This window comes from Myotis nattereri, assembly GCF_964212035.1.
Source record: "Myotis nattereri genome assembly, chromosome: 9".
Classification (NCBI taxonomy): domain Eukaryota; kingdom Metazoa; phylum Chordata; class Mammalia; order Chiroptera; family Vespertilionidae; genus Myotis; species Myotis nattereri.
In genome coordinates, this window is record NC_138084.1 from 74,663,076 (window position 1) to 74,689,624 (window position 26,549).

General features: G+C 39.5%; 1 protein-coding gene across 2 annotated transcripts in view; it reads left to right on the top strand.

Moving 5' to 3' along the window:
- The first annotated feature begins 697 nt into the window (after positions 1–697).
- ZW10 (zw10 kinetochore protein) overlaps positions 698–26,549 on the top strand; it is a 35,482-nt gene continuing 9,630 nt past the window's right edge. The window contains exons 1-10 of one of the 2 annotated variants that reach the window (XM_081098794.1): positions 698–872; positions 4,250–4,384; positions 10,596–10,697; positions 10,878–10,955; positions 11,797–11,956; positions 13,229–13,381; positions 14,055–14,246; positions 19,422–19,585; positions 20,177–20,359; positions 23,628–23,866. In XM_081098794.1, coding sequence (XP_080954920.1) covers positions 768–872; positions 4,250–4,384; positions 10,596–10,697; positions 10,878–10,955; positions 11,797–11,956; positions 13,229–13,381; positions 14,055–14,246; positions 19,422–19,585; positions 20,177–20,359; positions 23,628–23,866 — 1,511 coding nt within the window. In that variant the 5' untranslated portion in view covers positions 698–767. The remainder of the gene's footprint in view (positions 873–4,249; positions 4,385–10,595; positions 10,698–10,877; positions 10,956–11,796; positions 11,957–13,228; positions 13,382–14,054; positions 14,247–19,421; positions 19,586–20,176; positions 20,360–23,627; positions 23,867–26,549) is intronic. The other variant, XR_013996405.1, reaches the window with a different exon arrangement.

A 26,549-nucleotide genomic window follows, 5' to 3' on the forward strand; every position in this document is an offset into this window, starting at 1 on the left:
GAATCATACTGTACATATATTATGAACTCTCAGTATGTAACATAGTTAAATAATGAAATAACTTTTAAAAGCTTTTTATAAAATTGACTTGTATTCTCTGATAGAATGTGCTGAATATCTTGTTCTAGTCCACACAGTCCTAGGTAATATAAATACTATACACAGGTAATGTGTTATGTAGATGTAATATATGTATATGTACAAAGATGTAATATACATGTATATGTGTGTATAGATGTAATATAAACGACAAGACTATGCAATTATAGGCGGACTTTTATTTAAAGGACACGACGCCGCTTCTTTGCACAACTCTAGAGGGCACCATTCATTTAGACTCTGATGGTCAGTGAATATTTAACGAAAAAAGTTCAAGATGGGCTTGTCGGGTCTTCTGGCTAGGTAAATTTCATAGGTAAGCGTTTTGAAATGGAGTAAAGTTCAGTTAGGAGCGGTTAGTAAAAAAAAAACATTTTATTTATTTCTTCTAGTGAAAAACCGTGGGAAAAAACTCAAGCTTTGAAAAGTACAGAAAAAAAAACCGCGTCTCCTAAGTTTGCTACCTACGAGACGCCGTGGACAATACACGCTAGGAGAGTTGCGGTGCCTCCTGGGAGTTGTAGTGCTGCTGCCGTCATCCTTGCAGCGGTCAGGACCCCGCGAGACTTCATTTCCCAGTAGGCTGCGCACCCCGGCTGCTGGCGGGACCGGCGCTGCCGCGCTGGCTGCGGAGAGTGACTTTGTGAGCGTCTGTCCCGGTCGCGGGGATGGCTTCGTTCGTGACGGAAGTTCTGGCACACTCGGGGAGTCTGGAGAAGGAGGATCTGGGCACACGGATCAGCCACCTGACCCGGCGGGTGGAGGAGATCAAGGTGCCGGCGGGGAAGCCGTTGGCTGACTAAAAAGGGACGCGGGATCCTTGTGTGACGGGACGGAGGGGAGCGGGGCTGAGGGCGGACAGCGTGGGTGCGGCCGAGTCCGGTGAGGGGCCGGGTGGGAAGCATGAGGGGCAGGAAGGCTGGACCTCCATGGGTTGGGAGGAGTTTGGAGGGGAGCCCAGGTGAGGGTGGGGGCCGAGGCGGCCTGGGTCGGAGGAGAGGCAGCGGCGATGCGGGGGAACGTCGGTGAGGAGTTAGGTTGGGGAGCCGGTGAGGGACGGCGGCGACCGGGAGTCGGGGTCGGCGGCCGCCGGGGTCCGCGGAGGAGCGTGTGGGAGGGAGAGACGCGGGTGAGGACTCCTCTCCGCCCCGGAGCGCCCGGTTCCTGCACCCCCTCTTCGTACGGGCTGTGGGTGAGGAGAACAGCTTTGTAGGACCGCGCCCTCCTCCTCGCCGAAACTTTCCTTGGTGACAGCTCTCCCCCTGTTTACCTCCTCCCCGTCCCTGCTAACACCTATCCTCCTGTTTACCTCCTCCGGGTCCCCGGGCCGAGGCCGCGCCGAGGGTTAAAAGCGCGCGGATGGCTCTCTGGGGCCCTGTGTCTGGAGACGGAGACGGACCGGAAGGCGTGCAGGGGCCCCCGGTGCCGCCGCGGGGGCCGGGGGTGCGGGCCCCCCTCGGCCGCTGGCACTTACACCCCTGAGCGCCGCGCACATCGGGGTTAGGGCGGCAGGTGTGGCGTGGACCAGGAAGGCGCAGACATGCCTTAGAAAGGGGTTCCTAGGGTTAAGACCCGTGTCTCCGGCATCTCTTCCTTGCGAAGGGGGTGGACCTTTTCCGCGCGTTCATCTGCTGGAACGAGGACGGGGCTCCCCCTGCCTCTCCCTCTCGGGGTGTCTTTCCCCACCTGGACCTTCAGCCCGTGGGGAAGTACTGCCTATTCTCCAAGCAGGCCCGCCTTGCCCCCTCCTAGCTCTTCGATTTTGCGTATGTTGCCATTGCTCCGCCTTTTACGTGTCGTTTGACCCATTTTTCCACCTCAGATGTGTTTTTCTGCGTGAGAAGGATCCCCTGGGGGACTAGAAGCAGATGCTGAAGACATCCAACTGGTACTCCGAGTATCAGTGTGGTTTCTCTCATCTGGACCCAGTGCGCCTGCAGGGCTCCATCTCCCTGGCTGCATTGCATCTCTCTGTTCCGGTTGCTTTCGTGTGTCCTGCCTGTCCTACCAAACGGAACCTACATGTGGGCAAGCATGATTTATTCTGTGTCTCCCAAAGCCGTGACTGACTCAGTGCAAAAAGCGTTCAGGATGTTGTTTATCATTTGAATGAAAAGAGATGATGGGACGCATCCACTTAGGGTTAAACGAGGCCTTCAGTTTTATAAGTGAGAAGCTAGAAATTCATAAATTGGTTGCGCTATAGATTATGGATTTAATTTTTCCATTTGCTCTCTTTCCAGCTAGATGTCTGCTTAAAATCGGTGGCTATCACCTGAGCTGATAATAGCTCACCATGAGCACTTCCGGCCCTGCCTTTCTCCACACGAGGCTCTTTGGCCCCTTGAGTGTGGCTCTTCCTAAGCCTTAGGAGTACCCTAATTAAGTTAATAACAGTGTACCTACCTATATGGTTTAAGTTTAAAAAATTTGGTTCTCAAAAGAAATTTCAGTCATTGTACTGTTGATATTTGGCTCTGTTAACTGATGAGTTTGCCGACCACTGCTCTAGTCTATTGTTGGATCTCTGTATATTATTCTTTTTTTAAAAAATACATATTTATTGATTTTAGGGAGGAAGGGAGAGGGAGAGAGAGATAGAAACATCAATGATAAAAGAGAATCATTGACTGGCTGCCTCCTGCATGCCCTATACTGGGGATCGAACCCGCAACCCACGCATGTGCCCTGGACCGGAATCAAACCTGGAACCTTTCAGTCCACAGGCTGACACTCTATCCACTGAGCCAAACCAGCTAGGGCTGTATACTATTCTTTATTTCTGTCCGTGTATGCTTAATTTCTGACTGGTCCTTTCCATTTTTTTGGCATTCTCACTAAGATCCTTGAAGGTCTCACTAAGTTCCTTGGAGGTGTTTACAAGATTCTTGAGTAACCTTATAACTGTGGTTTTGAACTCTATCCAGTAGTTTGCTTTCTTCCGTTTCTTTCATTTGTGACATGTTTTTTTGTCTCTGCATTTTGGCTGCTTCCCTGTTTGTTTCTATGTATTGGGTAGAGCTGCTATGTCTCCTGGAATTGGTAGAGTGGCCTTGTGTAGTAGGTGTCCTATAGGGCCCAGGGCTCAGCCTTGCAGTCATCTGAGGTGGACACTCTTGGTGCACCCCTTTGTGGGCTGTGTGCACAGTCTTATTGTAGTTGAGCCTTGATTGCTGTTGGTATCACTGAGAGGAATTGACCTCCAGGCCAGTTGACTGTGTCTACCATGGAAGAGCTGCTGTGCAGGAGACACCCTTATGGGGCAGGACTTGCTTCAGGGGGCTTTGGTGCTCACTGAGTCTGCCCCTTCAGTGTGTCACTTATGGATCTGAGGAGTTGTAATCTGGTATGGTCTCACACTGACCACTGGGTACACTTGCTTTTGGATCTCCAAGGAGGTGCAAAGTCAGCCACTGCCTGGGCCACCCAGCAGGAGCTACAGAGAGATCTGCAGATTCCTTCTCTTTGTATGGGTTTGGAAGTGCCCAGACGAGGCCCAGCTGTGAAGCAAGGCAGGCTGCTGCTGGTGCTGGCCTTGTGCCTTCTTTTGATAGCTTTGGGGCTCCCTAACCCAGTTACAGCTTTTTTGACAGGTTTTAGGCTGAGAAAGGACAGGCCATTCATATGCAAAAGCCACTGTGCACAGCTTGAGTGGGGTTGTAAATTGGGTGGGGCGGGGCCTCAGGGAAAGTCCAGGGTGGAGCAACAGCAGTGGCTGCCAGTCAGCCCTGCACCGGGGAGGTCCCAGCACAGGAACAGTGGCCATCCCGAGCACCTGCGTCTGGGAGAAACCCACCCCCGCATTCCTGCCCTAATTCCAGACAGTCCAGTTTCTCCCCGTATGCAAGTGGGAGCTTGTATCTCCCTCCTGATTAAAAAAGTGGCACACCCGGGTGCCAGCCCATTCCGCGCCTCCGCACCTCCTATCAGTCTCAATGCGCTTTCTTCTTAACCTCTCTAGTTGTAGTACTTCCACTCAGCCAGCTTTCCCGCGGTTCTCGATGATAGTTAAGTATTTTAGTTGTAATTTTGATGTGGTTGTGGGAGGCAGCAAGTACAGGTGTTTACCTATGTCCCCATCTTGGTTCTCCACATTTTTATTTTTAACAGAGTTCCCTACTCATCATATTGGAATGTTTCTGTCTTATAGGGTGAAGTATGCAGTATGATTAGCAAGAAGTACAGTGAATTCCTGCCCAGCATGCAGAGTGCACAGGACCTGATTACCCAGGTGGATAAGCTGTCTGATGATATTGACCTGCTGAAATCCAGAATAGAGAGTGAGGTAAGAAAAGTTTGTTATATTGAGTAGGTTTGTAGGGAGGCAGTTCAGCTTCCTGATTCCTGAGACAATTCAGTTCTGTACAACTTTTCGAAGCCTCACTTTCCTTGGTGGTAGATGGAAGTTAAATTAGATTATTTTATTTATGTATTTATTTATTTTTTAATCTTTACCCAAGGATATTTTTTCCATTGACCTTTAGAGAGAGAGTGGAGCGGGGGGCAGGGGAGGGAGAGAAACACAGATGTGAAAAAGACACATTAATTGGTTGCCTGCTGCATTCACCTCGACCAAGGATTGAACCTGCAACCCAGGTACGTGCCCTTGACCAGGAATCAAACCTGTGACACTTCTGTGAGTGGCCCCATGCTCTAATCACTGAGTGACACGTCCAGGGCCAAATACTTAAATCTCTGATGGCCAACAATCTCTTATACCTGCAGCTGGCTTTAACACATTCAAGCTTCAGCACTATCTTGGCCTTCTGGCAGGTTGGCCTGGTTTGCCAGTCGCCACTCTGCTTTGTGTGGAAAGCCACTTTCACTGGACACACAGAATACTTGCCCATCTAGTACTGTGTCACTTTGGGACTAGTGCTTGCTAAAGTTCTTATCGGAAGTCTGGCAGGTTTTAAGAATGTTTAGTATGTTAGCCAGAGTGATGTCATCGCAATGAGAAGCAAGCCATTCTGGAAACAGAAATATCTGCTTTATAATTTGAAAATACATTTTCCCCTTACATTATCTCACCAATATTTTTCCTATTCAGTTTCCTTGTAGGAAAAAGGCAGTTGAAAGAAATCAAACTGGTACTCAAAATATCAGTTTGATGTCTTCAGCATCTATTTCTAAATTATCATTCAGTGCTCATTGGTATCCAAAATCAGGATGTTGAGGTATTCTAAAGGTCTTTAAGAAAGACACCAAATCTCTTCTCTTTGTGAAAGTCATTAAAGGACGAAAGTGAACAGATGTGTTTTCAAAATTCTCTCTAAAACTTGCATCACAAGTGGGGAAACTACTAGTTACCTGGAAAAATCTGTTTAATAGCTAGTATACCACTCATTCTCATTGAAGTTTTAATAAAAATAAATCTGTTACTCTACAACTTTGGCACAGTTCAACTAATATTTTCCATGTGTATTTGTTTGATCAATGAAGTCAATAGTGCAATATTGGACTGTACTTTCAGAAATGAAGTGTCTGAAACAGGAGATTAAAGGGCTCTGTATCTTTTGCTGGCCAGATTATGGCTGGTGAAATTTATTCAGTTCTGGTTGTTTTATTTTGAAAGATGGCTGCTCTAAATGAGAAGGTCCAGGCCTGAGCACCATACCATCTGAAGAACAGTGAAAGAAGCTGAGGAGTTTTAGCTTTAGTAAGAAACTTTCAAGATTTGTAGCCCTATCGTACAGGAGAAAGATTCAAGTGTATGGCTAGAGAAGAGGAATTACTTTGAATAGGTAGATATTATAAAGGGGTTTATCCAGTCATTTGGTATATTTGTTTAACATCTATAATGTGCCAGGACACTGACAGTTGCAGTGCTAGAGAGATTTTATTTTAAAATGTGAATCTTAGCCTGCTATAGATGAGTAAAATAGCATGATATATACTAAATTGTAATAATGCAGTTAGAGAGAGGAGATGTAGCTAAGAATGGCTTTCTCCAGGATATAGTGTCCAAACCAAAATCTGAAGTGATAGATAATTAGGCAGAAGAGTTAGGAAGAGTGTTTTAGTTTGACAGAGGGGGCAGCATTGCAGAAGCATGGGAGTAATGGAGAGATGTCACTTTGGAGAGTTGCAAATATTCCATATGACTGTTTAGAGGTTTTGGTGGGAGGGACATGAGATGAAATTAGAAAGGTAAGCAAGGACCTTGTATATCAGTGTAGGTCAGGGGTGGGGAACCTTTTTTCTGCCAAGAGCCATTTGGATATTTATAACATCATTCACAGGCCATACAAAATTACCAACTTAAAAACTATCCTGCTGTATTTGGTCAAACATTTAATTAACTTACTCCTAATGCCTTGGCAGGACTAGACCAAATGATTTTGCGGGTCTTATACAGCCTGCAGACCAGACATTCCCCACCCCTGGTGTAGGTAGTGTGGATGTTGTCTCAGTGGGACTGTGGAAGCAATGGAGGATTTTAAGCAAGGGTGACATCAGATTTGAATTTTAGGAGTCCCATTTTGCTTGCAGTTTGACGAAAGGACACCAGGAATTTGAGAGAGGGAAATCAGAAGGCAGTTAAAGTAATCAGGCAAGAAAACAGTATGATGTTTCCTCAGAAAATTAAAAATGCATCTCCCATTTGACTCAGTAATCCCACTTCTAGGAATATATCCCAAGAAATCAGAAACACCAATCAGAAAGAATATATGCATCCCTATGTTCATAGCAGCACAATTTACAGTAACTAAGATTTGGAAACAGCCTAAGTGCCCATCAGCAGATGAGTGGATTAAAAATCTATGGTACATCTACACAATGGAATACTATGCTGCTGTAAAAAAGAAAGAACTCTTACCATTGGCAACAGCATGGATGGACCTGGAGAGCATTATGCTAAGTGAAATAAGCCAGTCAGAGAAAGATAAATATCACATGATCTGACTCATTTGTGGAATATAATGATCGACATAATCTAATGAACAAAAATAGATCTAATTCTAGAGACATAGAAGCATTGAACAGACTGTCAAACTGTAGGGGGAAGACAGGGGAGGGTGGGAGGCGGTGGTAAGGGATCAAAGGACTTGTATGCATGCATATAAGCATAACCAATGGATACAGTAGTGGGGCGGCAAGGGCAAGTGCTGGGGAGTGGGAGCTGGCGGGGAGAGATCAATGGGGGAAAAGGAGACATATATAATACTTTCAACAATAAAGAATTTAAATAAAAAAACAAAGCTGGGAAATATGAGAAAAATAAATAAAGTAATCAGGCAAGACAGGCTGGTGACCTGCTCTGAAGTCAGTGGCAGTGGGGATGGAGAAAAGTGGACCAATCCTATTGACATTTAAGAGAATTGGATCTTTTGGACTTGTTGATGTGGGGAGTGAAAGATGGAGGAATCTAGGATAACTGGGGAACTTGGTAATTGATGCCATTCATTACAATAGAGAATCTAGAGAAGGGATAGGTTTTTGTAGGGGAAATGAGTTTAAATATAGGGTCTCTAAGGGGTATCCAAATGGAGTTGCACAGTTGAATTGTATTAAGATAAAGGGTAGACTATTGTAAAGAAAGAGAGGAGGAGAGAGAGACAGTGTGAGAAAGTGAGTGAGTAAACTTGAAATGCAATGGCTCAAACAAGATACATATTTTTAAATTGTAGTAATCCAGGCTAGCAGTCTGATTCTACAACCTAGCGCCTAGCTACTCCAGTAGTCTGTGTCAAGGACTGTGGAAGAGATCTGAGATTTTAACTGTTTGCAAGTCAGTGTTAGCCTGCCACTGTTTCATGAATGCTATTAGAATACATGAGTCTCCTTGGGTGTGAGATGAAGGATGGTAGTTTATTATTCACAACAGTAGCCACAGTTTGAGCATTTTTGCAGTGTCCCAAGCCCCAGTTCCTAAAGGGTAGTGTGCAGTGGATTAATTATAGAAGAGAACTGAGTTTAGGGAACCTGGGTAGTAAGCATGCCTGCTTTTTGCTTTGGAGGAAAAAACCATCTCTTATTTTCTAAGTTGCTTAATACACAAACATCCTTGAAAAAATAGTCTAGGACTAAAGACTAGTTATTGCTTCATTTACAAGATAGTGTAGAACTGTGAGAGAACCCTAAATAATTGTTTTCCAGCTGTGTGTAGAGAAGCAGAATTGGCAGCTTTTAGTGGCTTGTTGGAAACTGAGGCACTCAGGCCCAACCCTGACCTACTGAATTAGAATCTGCACTTTAATACAATTCACCAAGTGTTATGTATATTCTTTATCGTTTGAGAGCATGACTAGGATTTTGTTGTTGCTTGAATGGTTGAAGTTGGTCTTTACCCATGTGCAGATTATAGCTGTAGGTTAAGGGCAAAGAGAATGCATAGAGAAGGCACACCTATTTTCTTAAGATTCAGACTTGGAAATGGTGCACATCATTTCAGCTTATATTCCATTTGAGGCTTGGTGCATGAAATTTGTGCACGGGTAGGGTCCCTAGGCCTGGCCAACAATCTGTGGGGCGAATGGAGGGACAATTGACGGGATGATTGTGGGGGGAGGTGCTGGCACCCACCTTGGCCGGCCTGGTGCTGCTTGCTTGCCGCCCCTGCCCCCCTGCTGGTCCCCTCCCTCTGTGGGGTGACTGGCGGGGCCCCCACTGGCATCCTCCTTGGCTGGCCTGCGGGCTGGGGGCAGCTCCTGCATTGAGCGTCTGCCCCCCTGGTGGTCAGTGCGTGTCATAGTGACCAGTCATCCCACCAGTGGTTCCACTGTTCAATCGATTTGCATTTAAGTCTTTTATTATAAAGGACTAGAGGCCCGTTGATGAAGAGATTCATGCAATAGGCTTTCCCTTCCCCTGGCTGCCGCACTGGTTTTCCTCCGGCACCCGGGACCCAGGCCTTTGCTCTGGCTGGAGCCTTCAGTCTTTGTGGCCCCGGCCAGAGCCTTCAGTCTTCACTTCGTGCCTACGTATGCAAATTAACCGCCATCTTTGTTGAGTTAATTTGCATACTCTCCCGTTTGGTTGGTGAGTGTAGCAGAGGGGCGGTCAATTTACATGTTTGTCTATTATTAGCTAAGGTTGGTAAGCTCTTAGAGCCATGGTCACAGCCAATTGTGAGGGACACTAGAACATTTAGTCTAGTTGGGTAGTCATGTGTTGCTACTGTGGGAGAGTGGGAAAATGGATTTTAACATGTTAAGTGCCCAGCCTGTTTTGTCTTCTGGTCAGAAAGTATAGTGTCAGTCACCGGTGACTGACATGGGGCTTAACGTGTTAATGAACAGCTTGCACATCACCCCATCCAGGTACATGTTAGGGTTAGGAAAATGATGTGGACTTGAGATAACAGCACTTAGAAATATGAAGTCATGGGAATGGATGAGGTTGCCCAGAGAGAGTATATAGCGTAGTGTTTCTCAACACAGGCACTATTGATATTTGGGGCTGGATAATTCTTTGTTGTGGGAGCTATCCTGTACATTGTAAGATGTTTAGCAGTATCCCTGATCTCTACTCTCTAAATGCCAGAACTCCTTCAGTTGTGACAAGCCAAAATGTCTCCAGTCATTGCTAAATGACCCTGGATAGAAATAAGGGAAAAAAAGTTTATATTTTGGGAACCACTGGTTCAGAGTAGGAAGTGGCCAGAGGGGGAATGAAGCTCCCAAAAGAAAATGAGAAGGAATGGCTAAAGAAAAGGAGGAAAATCAGGGAATGGTGGCTCAGAACTAAGGGAAGGAAAGTAACTGTACTGATAAATGTGTAGCTAAAATTGATGACACATGCTTTGGATTTAGCACCAAGGAGTTGATTGGCACCAATTGTTTTGGAATAATTTTGGGGGAATGGTGGGTGTAGAAACCAGATCAATGTATTATAGAGTGAATGAGAGGTGAGAAAGTAAGGACAGTGAATATGGGTCACTCTTGCAAGAAACTTGTTTGTGACAGGATGGAAAGAAATAAGGTAGCTACTAAGCAATAGCATGATTGCTGAAGTGGAGGAAATTTTTTCTTAAAAATGGGAGAGATTTTAACACATAAGTCTGATGGGAGGAGCCATGCATTAGTAGGGTATTTCATGAATGAGGGGTGAAATAGTGAGAGAGAAAGATATAACAAGGAAAGAAAATAATTGATATTGCAAAGTTCCTGAAAAGGTGGGACAGAATGGGAGGTGGATTCTGACTCAACAAAAGAAAATCTTTCTAAGAGCTGTCCTCCTGTAGAATGAATTGGCAGTGGGGATACCTTTCTAGTAATCTAGATGAGTGAGCTCAGATGAGATAACGGCTTAAACTAAGAACAGATTTTGACACAGGAAACTCTGTTCATGGGGATGGGCATTCCTGAAGAGGAAAAGGGTTTGGACTAAGTGGACCACTTAAGGTCTCTTCCTACTACATCCCAATCTTAATTAGCATTTAAATTTCAACATGAATTATATTCACTTAATAAGGCTTATTGATTAGCTATGGATGCTTTATTTATTAGATATAGTATAGCTTTAAATATACTTGTCTTTGATGTGTGTATTAGGTCCGCCGGGATCTTCACGTATCAACTGCTGAATTTACAGACTTGAAGCAACAGTTGGAAAAAGACTCAGTAGTCCTAAGTTTGCTTAAACAGCTACAAGAGGTCAGTAACTTCAAATTGAGCTTTAGTGTTTTGGTGGGGAGAAAGTAATTTTTTTTTCTTGGTCTCATTAAATGTGTATCTCTTGACTATATGGTATTTTTCATAATTTGAAAACAAGCAGCCAGACTTAAAATAATGGGTATATAAAATAAAAATACCTAATAACTACTTTATTTTCAGTTTTCTACAGCTATTGAAGAATATAATAGTGCATTAGCAGAGAAGAAGTATGTCACTGCTGCTTTGCGTCTAGAAGAGGTATCAAATACTTTCTCTAAAGCAGTGGTTCTCAACCTTCCTAATGCTGCGACCCTTTAATACAGTTCCTCATGTTGTGGTGACCCCAATTTCATTGTTACAAATTGAACATAATTAAAGCATAGTGATTAATCACAAAAACAATATGTAATTATATGTGTTTTCCGATGGTCTTAGGCGACCCCTGTGAAAGAGTCGTTCGACCCCCGAAGGGGTCGTGATCCACAGGTTGAGAACCGCTGCTCTAAAGCATGAACAGCCCTAGCTGGTTTGACTCAGTGGATAGAGCGTTGGCCTGTGGACTGAAGGGTCCCAGGTTTGATTTCAGTCGGGGACACATGCCCGGTTGCGGGCTTGGTCCCCATTGGGGGGTGTGCGGGAAGCAGTGGATCAATGATTGTCTTATTATTGATGTTTCTATCTCTCCCTCTCCCTTTCTGAAATCAGTAAAAATATTTAAATAATAAAAATAAAGCATGAACAATTAGTACTAGCCCAGTTTTTAGCCCATGTTCGTTCCATATATTTCTGGCCTGCGGTGATGGGGCCGAAACCAGCTCTCCGACATCCCCCGAGGGGTCCTGGATTGTGAGAGGGACAGGCCAGTCTGAGGGACCCCACCGGTGCACAGTCCGGGCCAGGGAGGGATCTCAGGAGGTCTTCAGGGCGTGTCTGGCCCGTCTCTCCCAGTCCCAATAGCTGGGCCCCAGCAGCAAGCTAACCTACTGGTCAGAGTGTTTGCCCCTCGTGGTCAGTGCATATTAGGCTTTTATTATATAGGATATTCTAATTGCCCTGAATCCAGATGGAATGTTTAATAATGATTCCATTTCACTGCCAGGCACAGAAATGCTTGAAGTTACTAAAATCCAGAAAATGCTTTGATTTAAAAATGTTGAAATCTCTCAGCATGGAGCTCACCATACAGAAACAGAACATACTCTATCATCTTGGCGAAGAGTGGCAGAAGCTGATTGTGTGGAAGTTCCCACCATCAAAAGGTGCTGCTGACCTCAGGTGGACTGCTTTGCTTAATCTGCCTGGACCTGTTCAGCCTCTGAATATTGCTAATATTTGTATTGGTAGAAGAGAGATCTATTAGTCTTGCAAGTTTATATTGAGTTCTCATATTAGTCCAAGTGTTTGTTAGGATTAATTCATCCGGGTCTCTAAAGTGTCCTCACTTGATTTTCTTTACACCTCTCTGTCCCTTTCAGTAGGAAGGAGCAGAGAAGAGAGAAGATTATTGGGTGGGTGGGGTCCATGTGGTGAAGGTATGTAAGACCACACAGAGCTTCCACTGCATAGTAGGATGATCTCATTCCCCACAAGCCCTAATCCCAACCATCTCTCTTGCCTAGAAAGCTTAAAGAAGCTGTTCAGCCATTCTCTCTTGCTGAAGAAAGAAGATGGATTAATGAGACAGGGATTTGACTCAATTTTTCTCTGTCTTTGAGGGAAAATAGTGACAAAATCATGAGATGGGGGTGCTTTGCAAGATGAAGAAATAGTATAACTCTGGCCCTGGCATTTATTTATATAACTATTCTCAGTCCCTCTGCCCACCTCTGGATGTGAGACCCATTCAGTTTGTCTTGTTTACACAAAAGTGAAACCTCTGAGGGTATACTAGTATGTAAAGGACATGGCATTAAACCTGGTATATTTTCCAACACTGAATCTTGAAATTTAGTCTGTTTCAGGGGATACCTCACAGTCTCTTCTTGTTTCCTTTTCCACATTCACTTTGGCCTACACAACACACACACACAACACACACACGTATTTTAGTTACCTATTTTAAAAGAAAGAATCTGGAAATTTTTAGATTCTATTTCTAAGCAGACTGTAAAATTATGAGAAGATAGCAGATGTATTTTTTTATAACACACCATTCCTGTTAAACTTGTTTGACAGATTATTCTCTTTACTTGGCAATAAAGAACAAAAAAGAGGAGGTCTTATGTGAAAGCAGGGTCTTGCTTTCGCGCCTTGCCTTCTTTCGGTCATTCAATACATATTTAATAGCATTTATTATAGGCACATCATCTGCTTTTGCACGTAGTTTGATTATTTGAACATACTAAAAGTGCAGTTTTCTGTTTTAAAATGATGTCAAGGACATACATGTAATAATTAACGTTTGGTTACATTGGAAGTGTGTTGTAGTACAACACATATTTAGGAACTGAGTAGAGAATGGGCCCTGAGGAATAGAAGTAGGAATATCTTGCATTGCTGAGACAGCTGATATTTTTTTCCCTTTTTCTTAGATACCAGCAACTTGGAATCTTGCTTACAAACACAACTTCACTTATGCACTGAACAGTCTCAAAATGAAGAGAAGCCCCCTATGCCACCAACCAGCTCTGTCCTCTTGGCATTTTCAATTCTTGGAGAGCTACATACCAAGCTTAAATCATTTGGTAAGGGACACTACGTTGTTTCATTTACATGAAATCTCAGAAGGTCCATTATTAAAGGAATGACAGAAAATATTATAAAATATTCTCCAGCCGAAACCGGTTTGGCTCAGTGGATGGAGCGTCGGCCTGCGGACTGAAAGGTCCCGGGTTCGATTCCGGTCAAGGGCATGTACCTGGGTTGCGGGCACGTCCCCAGTGGGAGATGTGCAGGAGGCAGCTGATCGATGTTTCTCTCTCATCGATGTTTCTAACTCTCTATCTATCTCTCTCCCTTCCTCTCTGTAAAAAATCAATAAAATATATTTTAAAAAAATAATAATAAAATAAAATAAAATATTCTCTGGATAACATTGATGATAGATCGTAGGGTTTGGCCTCATAATTCATCAAATGGAATTGTCATAAGCATTTGCCTTTTTCTTAAGGGCTTAGTTACTTTTCTTTGTTTTATTTTTTAAACTAGCTGCTGCTGTTTATCTGTTTTTTTTAATAATTTAAATAAAAATCTATAGATAATATGAGAAACTTAAGTGGGAAAACCTTCAGTGTATAATATATGGTGTGTAATGTTATATAAGTATTTTTGTTGTTAGACTCAAAGATCTTTTTTTTACATAGTTTTATATAAAAGTTTATTCTAGTGATTATTATGAGTGTTCATATAATTTTTCAGGGCAGATGCTGCTGAAGTATATCCTTAGGCCTCTGGCATCTTGCCCCTCCCTTTTTGCTGTGGTAGAAAGCCAGCCTAACATCATCATCATTCGTTTTGAATCTGTGATGACTGACTTTGAGCATCCGTCACCATCTGAAGTTTTTGCAAAGGTCAGACTGGTACTGGAAGTGCTCCAGAAACATCTTCTAGGTATGTATCTCCAAGGGCTTTTTGTATTTTGGAAAAGTCATGGTTTTTGAAAGTAAATATTTGAAAGTAGATAAAATGACCGCAATCTTAGTGGAGCATTAGAGGTGAGTAGGTTATGCCATGGGAACAAAGTAGTTACCTTCTTATATCTTGCTCTACTTTGTATTTCTTCTCTGCCCTATGTTGACAGGTAGGGTTATCAGTGTTACCCAGATTCTATATTTGTAATTCTTAGTTGAATTCTAGGATGCCCTTCTCTCACTTGACTTCTAGTAACCTCACATTTTGGAACTCCTGCTTTTATTATAGGAGAAACAGAAATGAACCAAGTGCTGGTTTACATATTTTAGTGGGAAAATCCCTTCATGTGACATAAACAAACTAGGGATAACGTAGGAAATGAATGACATCCAACTGAAACTATTGTTTAGGTCTTTATATATTCACATATGAAATAACCAGTTTCTGTATTGCTTAAATGATTTTTTGGTTGTCATACTAATAAAAGTAAAATTTCTTCTGGTGTTTTATTTTAATACGTTTTTGTGTTTGTTTTTTGTTTAGTCTGTTTGACATACCTTTTTGCTTTTCTCAGTTGTCTTATTGAATAGTTAAATCAAGCATTCTTCCTGTGGAGAGAATGAAACAGAAATTCTAGTATAGTTTATATGCCTTCTTGGCAGTTATATACTAGTACATAGGGAATAAATATGCTAGGAATTTTTTCTAATTTTGATAGTAGAGAATAAAAAATCTCAAGGCTTGTATAAATTACCAAAATCCCAGGTAGTTTTCTTGTTCCTTCACTTACGGAGATAATTCACTTTTATTTTTATTAGATATAAGCAGTGTTTTAAACAAAATATCCAAGGATTGAAAGAAAACAGAAAAGTGATTCAATCCAAATATCTCCTCTATAACACTCACATCAATTGTCCATAAAACCAAGCTGAGCACCTTTAGTGAGAGGATCATTTCCTCCTGAGGCATTTTATTCTACTTTTGGGCAACTCTGAGTACTATGAAGTTTTTCTTTATTTTTCTAAAAATCATATCTCCTTTCTATATTAAATACTATTTCCCAAAACACGCATATTGTACATTAAATCTTTAGTGTAGTGGTTTAAAAATGTATTTGAAATATATTGCCTTGTAATGTCTGCTTTATTGATGCTGTTTCTATTATATGGAGCTGTGTAGAACAAGTCTAATTCTTATGATACATGATGAACTTTAAAATTCTTTACAGGAGCTGTTATTTCCCCTACATCTTATCACCAATATAAACATCCTTAAGGTTTATTTTGAATGACATAGTTTTAAGTTTCCCTTTATCTTTAATGATAACGTGAATATATTCCATTTCTTCAGTAGTCCTCTTGCTAAGGTATAGTGTTCAAAACGATGAGTATTCTAGGTGTAGTCTTAGCCAATTCAGAATACTGAATAAATGCTCCCCTTCTCAGTTCCATGGTTTTTACAGTATAGCCAAAGACTGTTATTACACAGTTAACTCATTGAGCTTAAGGTAAATGTAAGTCCAATGTCATACTCAATGTAAATTGCTACTTTTTTTATCTAACACTTGTACTTGATTTTTAAAAAATTCACCGTAATCTTCGTTAACTTTTTCTTGATACAGTGTTATAGTGTTTACTATTCCTACTTTATCTGAGTGCATAATTGTTAGTCATGTTTTCTTATAGTTCAGTCTAAGTCAGTAATGATACTGTTGCCTGAAATAGGCCCAGAGGGGGTGGGTGTTGTGGGGAATTACAGTAGAAATCACTTGACAGTTTGACCCTGTTCCATTAAATTAATTAGTACTCAACCTGTTTTTTTTTGTTTGTTTTTTAATTGAATTCAGAGAGGAAGGGAGAGGGAGAGAGAGAGAGAAACATCAGTGATGAGAGAATCATTGACTGCCTCCTGTACACCCCCTCCTGGGGATTGAGCCTGCAATCCAGGCATGTGCCCTTGACTGAAAACGAACCCCGGACCTTTTAAATCCATAGGCTGATGCTCTATCCACTGAGCTAAACTGACTAGGGCCCATTTTTTTATTTGTAAGTTTTCTTAGTACCTAGGATATGTAGAGCAGAAGACAACTTAGTATTGGCAGGTGCTTTTCTAATATCATTATGCATTTTAGGCTTTAGTTTCTCCTTTACCATGTATTCTTTCCCTTCTGGCTCAGAGAGCATCAAATCATATTTAGATTTCTTAGTTCTTTTTGGAATCCTCTACTTTCTTTGGGTTTTACTTATTCTGAAACTTCGTAAAGGCTTTGCCCAGTCTTTTATATTTGAATATGTATTTTTTTCTTTCATATTTTCTTTATTATTAATCATGATATACCAACAACAAAGAAGCTTTTAAAAGGGGAGAATGAAAATTTTTTTAGAAAGAATTTGGCAAATGGATAAAAAGCCTTAAGATGTTTTATCCTTTAAAGTAGGATTTCAACCTGTAGGATTCGGCCCTAAAGAAATAATCAGTCCAAATCAAATGTGTGTGTGTGTGTGTACGTGTGTACGTGTATACGTGTACGCACGCACATATTTCACAAATTCATATTTATATTTATTTTTGTATGAGTCTGAGGGAGGAAGAATACCAACCAAACTTAAAATGTGTCACAGGCAAGGAGAGAAGAAAGTTAACCTTCTGGGTGTGGAGAGGGTAAATTTGGGGTTTTTCTTTATAAACCTTAGTAGTGTTAGTCTTGTGACAGCAAGCATATTTTGCTTTTGCCATGATTTTCTAGAAACTAAATTACTAAAATTTAGGAAGAAGCAGAAACTCTGAGCATACAAATAATTATCGAAGAAATTTGAAAGGTTGTTAAAGACTTGGCACTAAAAAGGTCACCATTAGGCACCGAAGGTTTATGGCTAAATTCTGTGTGTTCTTCAAATTACAGATAATCCCTTTTTAAAGTAAGCTCTTTGGCCAATAGAAAAAGAGGAGAAATGCCCTACTTAATTTTTAAAAAACCAGCCTAGCCCAGCTGGCGTGGTTCAGTGGTTGAGTGTCGACCTATGTACTAGGAGGTCACTGTTAGATTCCCGGTCAGGGCATATGCCCAGGTTGCAGGCTTGATCCCCATTGTGAGGTGTGCAGGAGGCAGCTGATCAATGATTCTCTCTCATCAATGATGTTTCTGTCTCTCTCTCTCCCTTCCTCTCTGAAATCAATAAGTATATATTTTAAAAAAAACAGCATACATTTAATACCAAAATGTAATAATGCTTGCTTACTCACAAATTAATCACTATAGAATGATTTTACCTTTGATTTATAAATGCAAACATTAATAAAAATTAAATAAATCCAATAGTGCCTTTAAAAAGGACACATTCTGACCAAGGGTTTATTTTAGGAGTCCAAAAGATGGTTCAGCATAAGAAAGCTATCAAACAGTTCATTATGTCAGCATGTCATTGCATCATTAGATATGGAAAATATGCCAAAATTTAGTGACATTTGCCAATAAAAAACTAAGCAAAATAGGAATATCATCATTTTTAATAGTTTGGTGAATGTTTATGATGATCTGAAGGCGGGGCAAAGGTGCAAAATGGTTTATATGGTGTGAGCCAAACTTTCTTCTCTGGTATGTTTGCATATATCCATTCAACAAATATTTATAGAGGAAGGCAGTGTACTAGCTGCTTATATCACTTGGTAAATGCATTTAGAGCTGCGGTCTAGGTCAGCATTGTCTAATAGAAATAAAATGCAAGCTACATAATGTAATTTAAAATTTCCAGTCGCCACATAAAAAAGTTAAATGGAACATGAACTTCCAATTTAATAATATATTTTATTCCAATATATCCAAAATATCATTTCAATATATAATCAATATAAAAATTATTAATAAGCTATTTTATATTTTTATATGAACTTTTCTAGATCTGGTGAGTATTTTATACTTAAGTGCATCTCAAATTGGATGTAAATTTTCCCTAGAAATACTTGGTCTGTATTTAGATGTCATAAAATTTACAGTTGAAAAAGTAAGTTCCATGTCCAAGTTGTTCCAAACATACTGAAAATTTAGTTGAAAAAGTAGGTTCTATTTCCAAGTTGTTCCAGATATACTGAAAAATTTCCAGGAGCTGTGTTGAGTACCAAAATAATCATTTTCCTATATTTTCACCTACACCAACAAATTTAGTTCATCCCTTTTAAATGAACTAATTTGACTTTAAAGCAAAAGTATATCAGTTTCAAAACTGTGGCTGAGTTAAGGAAATTCACTAACCATGAACCAACTTACTATTCTTAACATAGAATTCAAAGCAGTTTTGCATAAAATTTTAAAAAGTTCTAAATTTATCAATATCAGAAAAGCATTCTTTGAATTCTTTTGTTGGTATTTTTGACAGCCAGTTTACAATTCAAATCTTCTGCATTTTGAGTTTTGTTAGAAAAATGATATCATTATTGATCTGTACTATGAAAAGGTTTAATTGCAATATCAATTCTTATGAGGTCACAAATAAGTTTTCTTTCCGTGGAACTTCACATTTAGTTTGTTCGTATGCAATGTGATCTAAATGGAAAACATTGCCATTTTTTATCTCTGATTATTAAATATTTGGCCAGCATTTTGTTCCAAGAATATCTTGAAGATAAGTATTTCTTAGTAGAATAGTGTATTCTAACTATAATTCCCTCAAGGTATACTATAGAAAAGGTATTGAAGTATTCTGTTTACTAGACTAAATATACAATAATGTAATGTGTTTACTGGTATTTTACTAGGATAAAAACTCAGTTCCTTTGCAGAGATGAAAAAAGTATTATGAAAGAATGGGGATTTTATTCTAAACTAGTTTCAACTTTATGCAGAATTTCTGAGTACTTTTCATAGAATCAGATCAGTACATTAGCAGTAGATGATTATAATGTAGGTGGCTTAATACCTTATTGTTATAGAATACAGGCAGAAATACAGTGCAGATGATTCATTTGAGCAGTGAAAGATAAAATAATGATTGTATGTCATGCTTTACCCCCATGCAATCAGTTGAGATAGTTATAAAATTATCTGTGCCATTTTCTTCCCCATCATCTTACAACTAAAGAATTCTAGAACACTAAGGAACTTGAGAATAATCTAGACTATGAATGGTTTCTTATTTAAACTTTTTCTTTTGAATTCAGATTTGCCTCTTGATACTGATCAAGAAAATGAGAAAACACCTAAGATCATATTGGCTGAGATGCTTGGTGACATGATCTGGGAGGACTTGTCTGAGTGCCTCATTAAAAACTGTTTGGTTTATTCTATCCCAACAAATAGCAGCAAGTTACAGCAGTATGAGGAGGTAAGAGCAGAGATATCACAGGAGATTTAAGAGATTAGCTTCTTATTGGTGTCAGGGATTTTGTTGCTGTTTTTTTTTTTGTTTGTTTGTTTTTTAGATCTTTAGTTCTTTAGTGACATCTTTAAAAAAATTATTAATAAGGAATAGAAGCAAATTCCTCATAACTTCCTTTTTCTCCTGGCTTCCTACCATTTGATTGGGAAGCACCTTCTTACTAAGTGTATTTTCTTTAGTAAGATACTTTTGAAAAACAATTATTCTTGTATTTGTACTTGTATCAGTTATAGTAGTTACTATGTGGCACTGCTTTCTCGTTTCTTTTTACTCTTTCCTTGAACACTAAAATAAGTATATTTATTTTAAAGGTCTTTGTACCTTAATCAAATAGAATCAGAAATTTCTATTGAAGATACTCTTCCTAATTAATTTAAGGCAGGAAAAAAAATGTCTGATAGTTTTATTCCTAGTAATTGATGATTTGTTCTAAAACTTAAATAACCGGTTGGTCCTGTTCTTTTCATTGGATTTGAAATTTTAATATTGAAATGGAATATATGTATATAATTATTGTTTTTTTCTTGTATTTGTCAGATCATACAATCCACTGAAGAATTTGAAAATGCCTTAAAGGAGATGAGGTTTTTAAAAGGAGATACTACTGATTTGCTAAAATATGCCCGTAACATCAATTCTCATTTTGCTAATAAGAAGTGTCAGGATGTGATTGTGGCGGCTAGAAACCTAATGACCTCTGAAATTCACAACACTGTGAAGGTATTGGGGTTATGGTATATTACAGTGTTCAGGAAGCAGCTCCTTTCTGAGATGAATATGTTAGACTGGAAGAGGGCATGACAGTTGCTGAGCTCATGGTGGGAGTTATTAATCTTCTGAATGTTCGTTTTCTTACTTTTAAAGTGGTCCTACTATTTACCTCTTTCATAGGGTATTGTGAAGTCCAGATAAAGTAATGCACATGAAAGCATTATATAAATTGAAAAAGTCTACATAAATGTAATGCACTACTATTGTTGAAATTAGGTAATATGCCAACCTATACGTTTTTCTCAACTTCATTACTTAATTTTTAGTACACAATTTTGGGACAGGTAGGCTTTATTTATGTCCAGAGATTACATTCTATTGTGAAAATGTTGACTTCATCTTTTAGGCATTAGTTTTGAAGTTAAAATAATAAAAAAAATGTGAACTATGTAAAGTGTAAACAAATTATCTGCAAAGTTAATGGACTGCTTAATTTGCATTGAGGGTAAGTTACTCCTTTGATCTTAGATATTTCTGTGTGTTCACTTCTGTTTTATTTTATCTTCTTACCTTATAAATATAAAGTAATATTTGGTAAATGTAAGGAATTACTAGTTTAAAACAACACATTGACTAAGGTAATCTCTTAATAGAAAATTGCTCAGCTATTTTTCTTCTATCACTGCAGGTACTCTACTCTTTTTCCTTCTATCCCTTCGGCCATATTCCATCGTCCTTGGGAGTAACCTGTTACTGTGTCCATTTTAGCTAGCCATTTGAGGGCATAGATAGTAGTAACACATTTTGAGGTAATTTTGGATTGTTAGGGGAGTTGAAATCTACTGATTACCAGGAATTGTGCTGTGGGTTTTTCTAACATAAATATCACTTGATTATGTAACTCTTCTGCACAAAACCAGTGGCTTCCCATCTTATGTAAAGAAATACCCAGTAACCTTACAGTAGCTATAAGACCTTACATGATCTGTGCTCCTGTTGCCTCTAATTCCAGGTACTATTGTATTGGGCTTCTAATATTGCTGTTTCTTGAATTTGCTAAGACCACTGGTTGCAGAACCTTTGAGTCTCTTGTTCCTTTTGTTAGGAACATTTTTACCACAAGTCATGCTACATGACTTGCTCCCTTTCCTGACCATGCTTTAATATTGTGACCTCTGCCCTGGCCAGTGTGGCTCAGTTAGTTAAAGCATTGTCCCGTGCACCAAAGGGTCATGGGTTCAATTCCCGGTCAAGGCACATACCCAGGTTCAGGTCCAATCTCCAGTCTGGGTGGGCATGGGAGGCAACAGTCAATGTTTCTTTCTCACATTGATGTTCCTCTCTCCCTCTCCTTTCCTCTCCAAAATCAATAAAAACATATCCTTGGGTAAGGATTAAAAAAATAATCCTCCTACTCTAGAAAATAAGCTCCATAAGGGAAGGGTTTTTTCCTTACTGTGTATCTCCAGCACCAAGAAAATACCTGGTGCACACCACTATATACCCAGTATTCAGTAAGGATTTGGTAAATGAATTAATATATATCTCACTTGCCTCTGTCATAACTCTTTGATGTAAATAGGATTGTTACTGTGTTGCTCTGTGACTCTGAGCTAAAATATTTCAACCTTGTTGGACCTCATTTCTCTTTTCAGTAACATGACAAAATTGAACTAGATAATTTCTAAGCTTCTTGTTCAACTAATTCTGACTTTCTATAAAACTATTATTTTTTCCTGAGTGCCCAAATCCTAATACGTAGCTTCTTCTAGATCAGGGTTTCTCAACATGGCACTGTTGATAGTTGGGACCAGATCATTCTTTGCTGTTGGAGGGTTGGCCTGTAGGAAGTTTAGTGGCACCCCTAATCTCTGTTCACAGATGCCACGAGCAACTTTCCTGCTGTGTTAACCAAAAATGTCTCCAGACATTGCCAGATGCTCCCTTAGTTAAGAACATCTGCTGTAGGTTCTAACCTGGTTCTTTTTCTTGGCATGAAGGCCCTGGAATTAGATACTTTAAACTGCCCAGCTTTGGAAAGCTCATCTTCCTTTTTTCATAAATCATTTTAATTTAATTTGCCTTTCATAGTCTTCATCTAAATTTTCTCTAAAACAATTCCCTATGTGTACCCACTATTTTCATAAAACATCTAAAGTTGTTTTTGTTGTTTTGTTTTTACATTTTAACCTTACAGGTGTCATATTAGATCTTATATTCTTCCATCTTGAGGTTCCCTCACCAGCCTCATGAAGTCACTGTTTTGAGTCGTGTATTCTGGGTCCACTAGTTTTCAGACAAACATTGGCATTTTCCTAAACATCTCTATAATTATACTTTTTCTTCTGTATTCTGATGTTAGCCGTAATTTTGACTAATAGGTCCCTGACATTTGTATTCTTATATAAACTTCATAACAGCATTATGAAGTAGATACTATTATACTCTTTTACAGATTTGGAAGGCAAGTCTGATGACTTAAACATTTTTATCATACTGAACTTTTTCTGTCATACATTTTCTGTAGAGGTCCAGTATATGAAGAGCAGAGCTGCTCTTCTTGCAGTGGGATGAGGGAACCTGCTGCTTCTACATGCTTAATCTCTCCTTTTTTTGACCCCTAGGGCATCTTTAAGCAGCAAGGTTTGAAAATCATATTTCAGTACAGTTTTTCTTTCTTGTACAATGAGAAAATTAAAGTCCAGAGAGGTTAAATGACTTTGTCAAAGTTAGCGTAAAAAATATCACAGATGTTTCCAAATTAACAGCCTAGTATTCTTCCCTTTAGTCTTGACTAAGTCTGGGAATTTTCATTCATGTAAGTGTTAGAGAAGCTTTATTGATTTTGTATTTTCACCAAATTAGTGCACAGAAGAATTGGAAGAATTATAGTAAAAAGAATTGCTTATTTCTGGGGACATGCTCTCAACCTAAGATTGAGCAGTCATTAAAATACTGCCATGTAGAGGAAGGGAGAGAATAGAGAGTGAGAAACAAAGATGTGAGAGAGAAACATCAATCAGTTGCCTCCTGCACATGCCCTGACTGGGTATCAAACCCGAAACCTAGGTATATGCCCTGATCAGGAATTGAACCCGCAACCTTTTGGTGCATGGGACAACATTCAACCAACTGAACCACCTGGCCGGGGCTGTACTCAAATCTTTCTATTACCCTATAGAGCCATAGCTTTATCATCATATCTTATTCTTCACTGTATGCTTGCATTTGAATTATTCTGAGGATAGTGCTTTTTCTTTTCTATGTTGAATCTTAGATTATTCCTGACTCTAAGATAAGTGTGCCTGACTTACCCACCTCTGATGAGGATGACAAGCTACAAATACAGAAAATGTCCACAACTCAGTACAATGAAATGGTGAATTTACAGCCTGAAAATACATTGGACCAACATTCCTTTTCTTTGCCCACTTGTCGCGTTAGTGAATCTGTGAAGAAATTAATGGAACTTGCTTACCAGACTTTACTAGAGGCAACAACCAGTAGTGATCAATGGTAAGAGTTCTGAGTTGTGGCCGAAACTGGTTTGGCTCAGTGGATAGAGCGTCGGCCTGCGGACTGAAGGGTCCCGGGTTCGATTCCGGTCAAGGGCATGTACCTGGGTTGCGGGCGCATCCCCAGTGGGGGATGTGCAGGAGGCAGCTGGTCGATGTTTCTCTCTCATCGATGTTTCTAACTCTCTATCTCTCTCCCTTCCTCTCTGTAAAAAATCAATAAAAAAATTTAAAAAAAAAAAAAAGAGTTCTGAGTTGTGTGAACATGGCAGTGACTTTGTTAAATATTTATCTAAACTGATATTTATTAAGAGAATTAGCTTGACTCTTTTGAGTTTGTTTGTTTTTTTTAATCCTCAGCTGAGGATATTTTTTCCATTGACTTTTTTTTTTTTTAGACAGAGTGGAAGGTAGGAATTAAGGGGGAGAGAGAGAGAGAAACGTTGATTGGTCGCCTCATGAATGCGTCCCAACCCAGCAGGGGGTTGAACCTGCAACTGAGGTATGTGAACCCATGATCCCTTCTGTCCACAAGCCGACTGAGCAAAACCGACCAGGGCTCTTTTGGGTTTTCTTATCCCATTAGTTAATTAATATATTTTTTTCTGAAAATAGTGCAGCACACAAATGTATATTAACAATTGTCTTTTCAATAACATCTTATAGCAAGGTGTAAGAATAGAAACATGTATGGATCACCTAATGGGTTTCCTTGATGTTAAAAATTGTTAATTTTTTTAAAAAATATATTTTATTGATTTTTTTTACAGAGAGGAAGGGAGAGGGAGAGGGATAGCGAGTTAGAAACATCGATGAGAGAGAAACATCGATTCAGCTGCCTCTTGCACGCCCCCCTACTGGGGATGTGCCCGCAACCCAGGTACATGCCCTGGACTGGAATCGAACCTGGGACCTTTGAGTCCGCAGGCCTATGCTCTATCCGCTGAGCCAAACCAGCTAGGGCAAAAAATTATTAATTATTTTTAATAGAAAGCTATTTAATTTTAATTTTTTATTTGAATTGAATGATATTACATCAGAAAGCATGTGTAAGGAATTTAGAATGCTACCTGGAAAATGATTAATACTCAAATGTTTATTATTGGTAGGAGTGGTAATAGTGATAGTTTATCATCTACTCCAGCCTGCTCTAGCCCCTTAGCTTAACATTTATGTTACCTTTTGAAATCTAGGCCCTAATTAATTTACATTTTAAACATTTATTTTCTAAAGTGATAATAGTTTGTTGGGTACCCAAAGAAAGAAAAGAATGGAATGTATCAAAAATCACCTTTTCAGGATGATTTCTAATGTGCATTGTAAACAGGGTACCCCAAACTCTATTTCGCATATATTGAATTTCTTTTTGTAAGCTTTTTCCTATTCCTAGACAAAATTGAAGAGAAAATGATAGGCCATAGCCAAAGTTGATTGCAGAACAGAATGACAAAAGCCTCTTCAGTTTGTATCTATACGTAGCAGTTTTTTACTTCTTGTCCTCATAGCAGAAAACACCTTTATTAGTTAGGGCTGGACTTAATCATACTGCATCTTCAGATTGGCTTCCAGAGTTTCAGTTTTTACCTCCACATTCACACAAACCCCTTTATTCTATTCTGCTCTAGAAAGAACACGTTTACCAAATACTTCCATGACTTTAATGAATCATTATATTCACAAGTCCTTCCAGTTTTAAATATAAGTAGGAAGAAAAATACATGTAAAAGGAAGTATATTTTCCTTTGGCAAAATAAATATGGGAGAATACAGAATACCCATCATATATATATATATATATATATATATATATATATATATATATATATATATTTGATTTCAGAGAAGAAGGGAGAGGGAGAGAGATAGAAACATCAATGATGAGAATCATTGATCAGCTGCCTCCTGCATGCCCCCTACTGGGGATCGAGCCTGCAACTTGGGCATGAGCCCTTGACAGGAATTGAACCCAGGCTGATGCTCTAGCCACTGAACCAAACTAGCTAGGGTGACCCAACAATATTTTTGTATACTGAATGTCTATGGCCATTCTTTCACTAAAATAGTTTTTAACAGGACAAATAAAATCACAACTACACTGCAATAACTCCTCTATTATTAAACCTCAAAGAATATATGCAGCAAAAATAAAATAATCAGGTATTATAGTAATCAAGTAGCAACAGTATTTGGGGGTATAATAACCATAACTTATTTTTCTAAATATTTGTGGCATTCTTGTGACTTATTCAAAGTACATAGTTTTAAGATACTCTTACATAGAAGTAAGTGCAGAAACCTTATATTTGCCCTTTCTGAGTACATTTTAATAAATAATCTTTAGGTATTCTAAGACCAGATATAAAGGGCAAAAAAAAAAAAACACCTTGAGGTTAGATTCTATTCTAGAAATGTTGATTCATCTCCTTGCATTGGGGTAAGAAGGAGAAAAGGTGAAAGCTGAAAGTCAGACTGATTCTAAAAGAACCAAGTGAATGCCTTATTGATATCTTGCCCTTTGCAGAGTGCGTCAGTGAGTAGGTAACATTTGCTTGAGGCTTAGCTCCATTTGTTACTGAAGGGATACTCTGGGTCCTGGCAGAAAACAAACAAACGGGTAAATGGAAAAAGGCTTTGTGTTGAATGCTGCAATTCTTAAAATTATTAAGAGATCCAGGTTTTTAGGA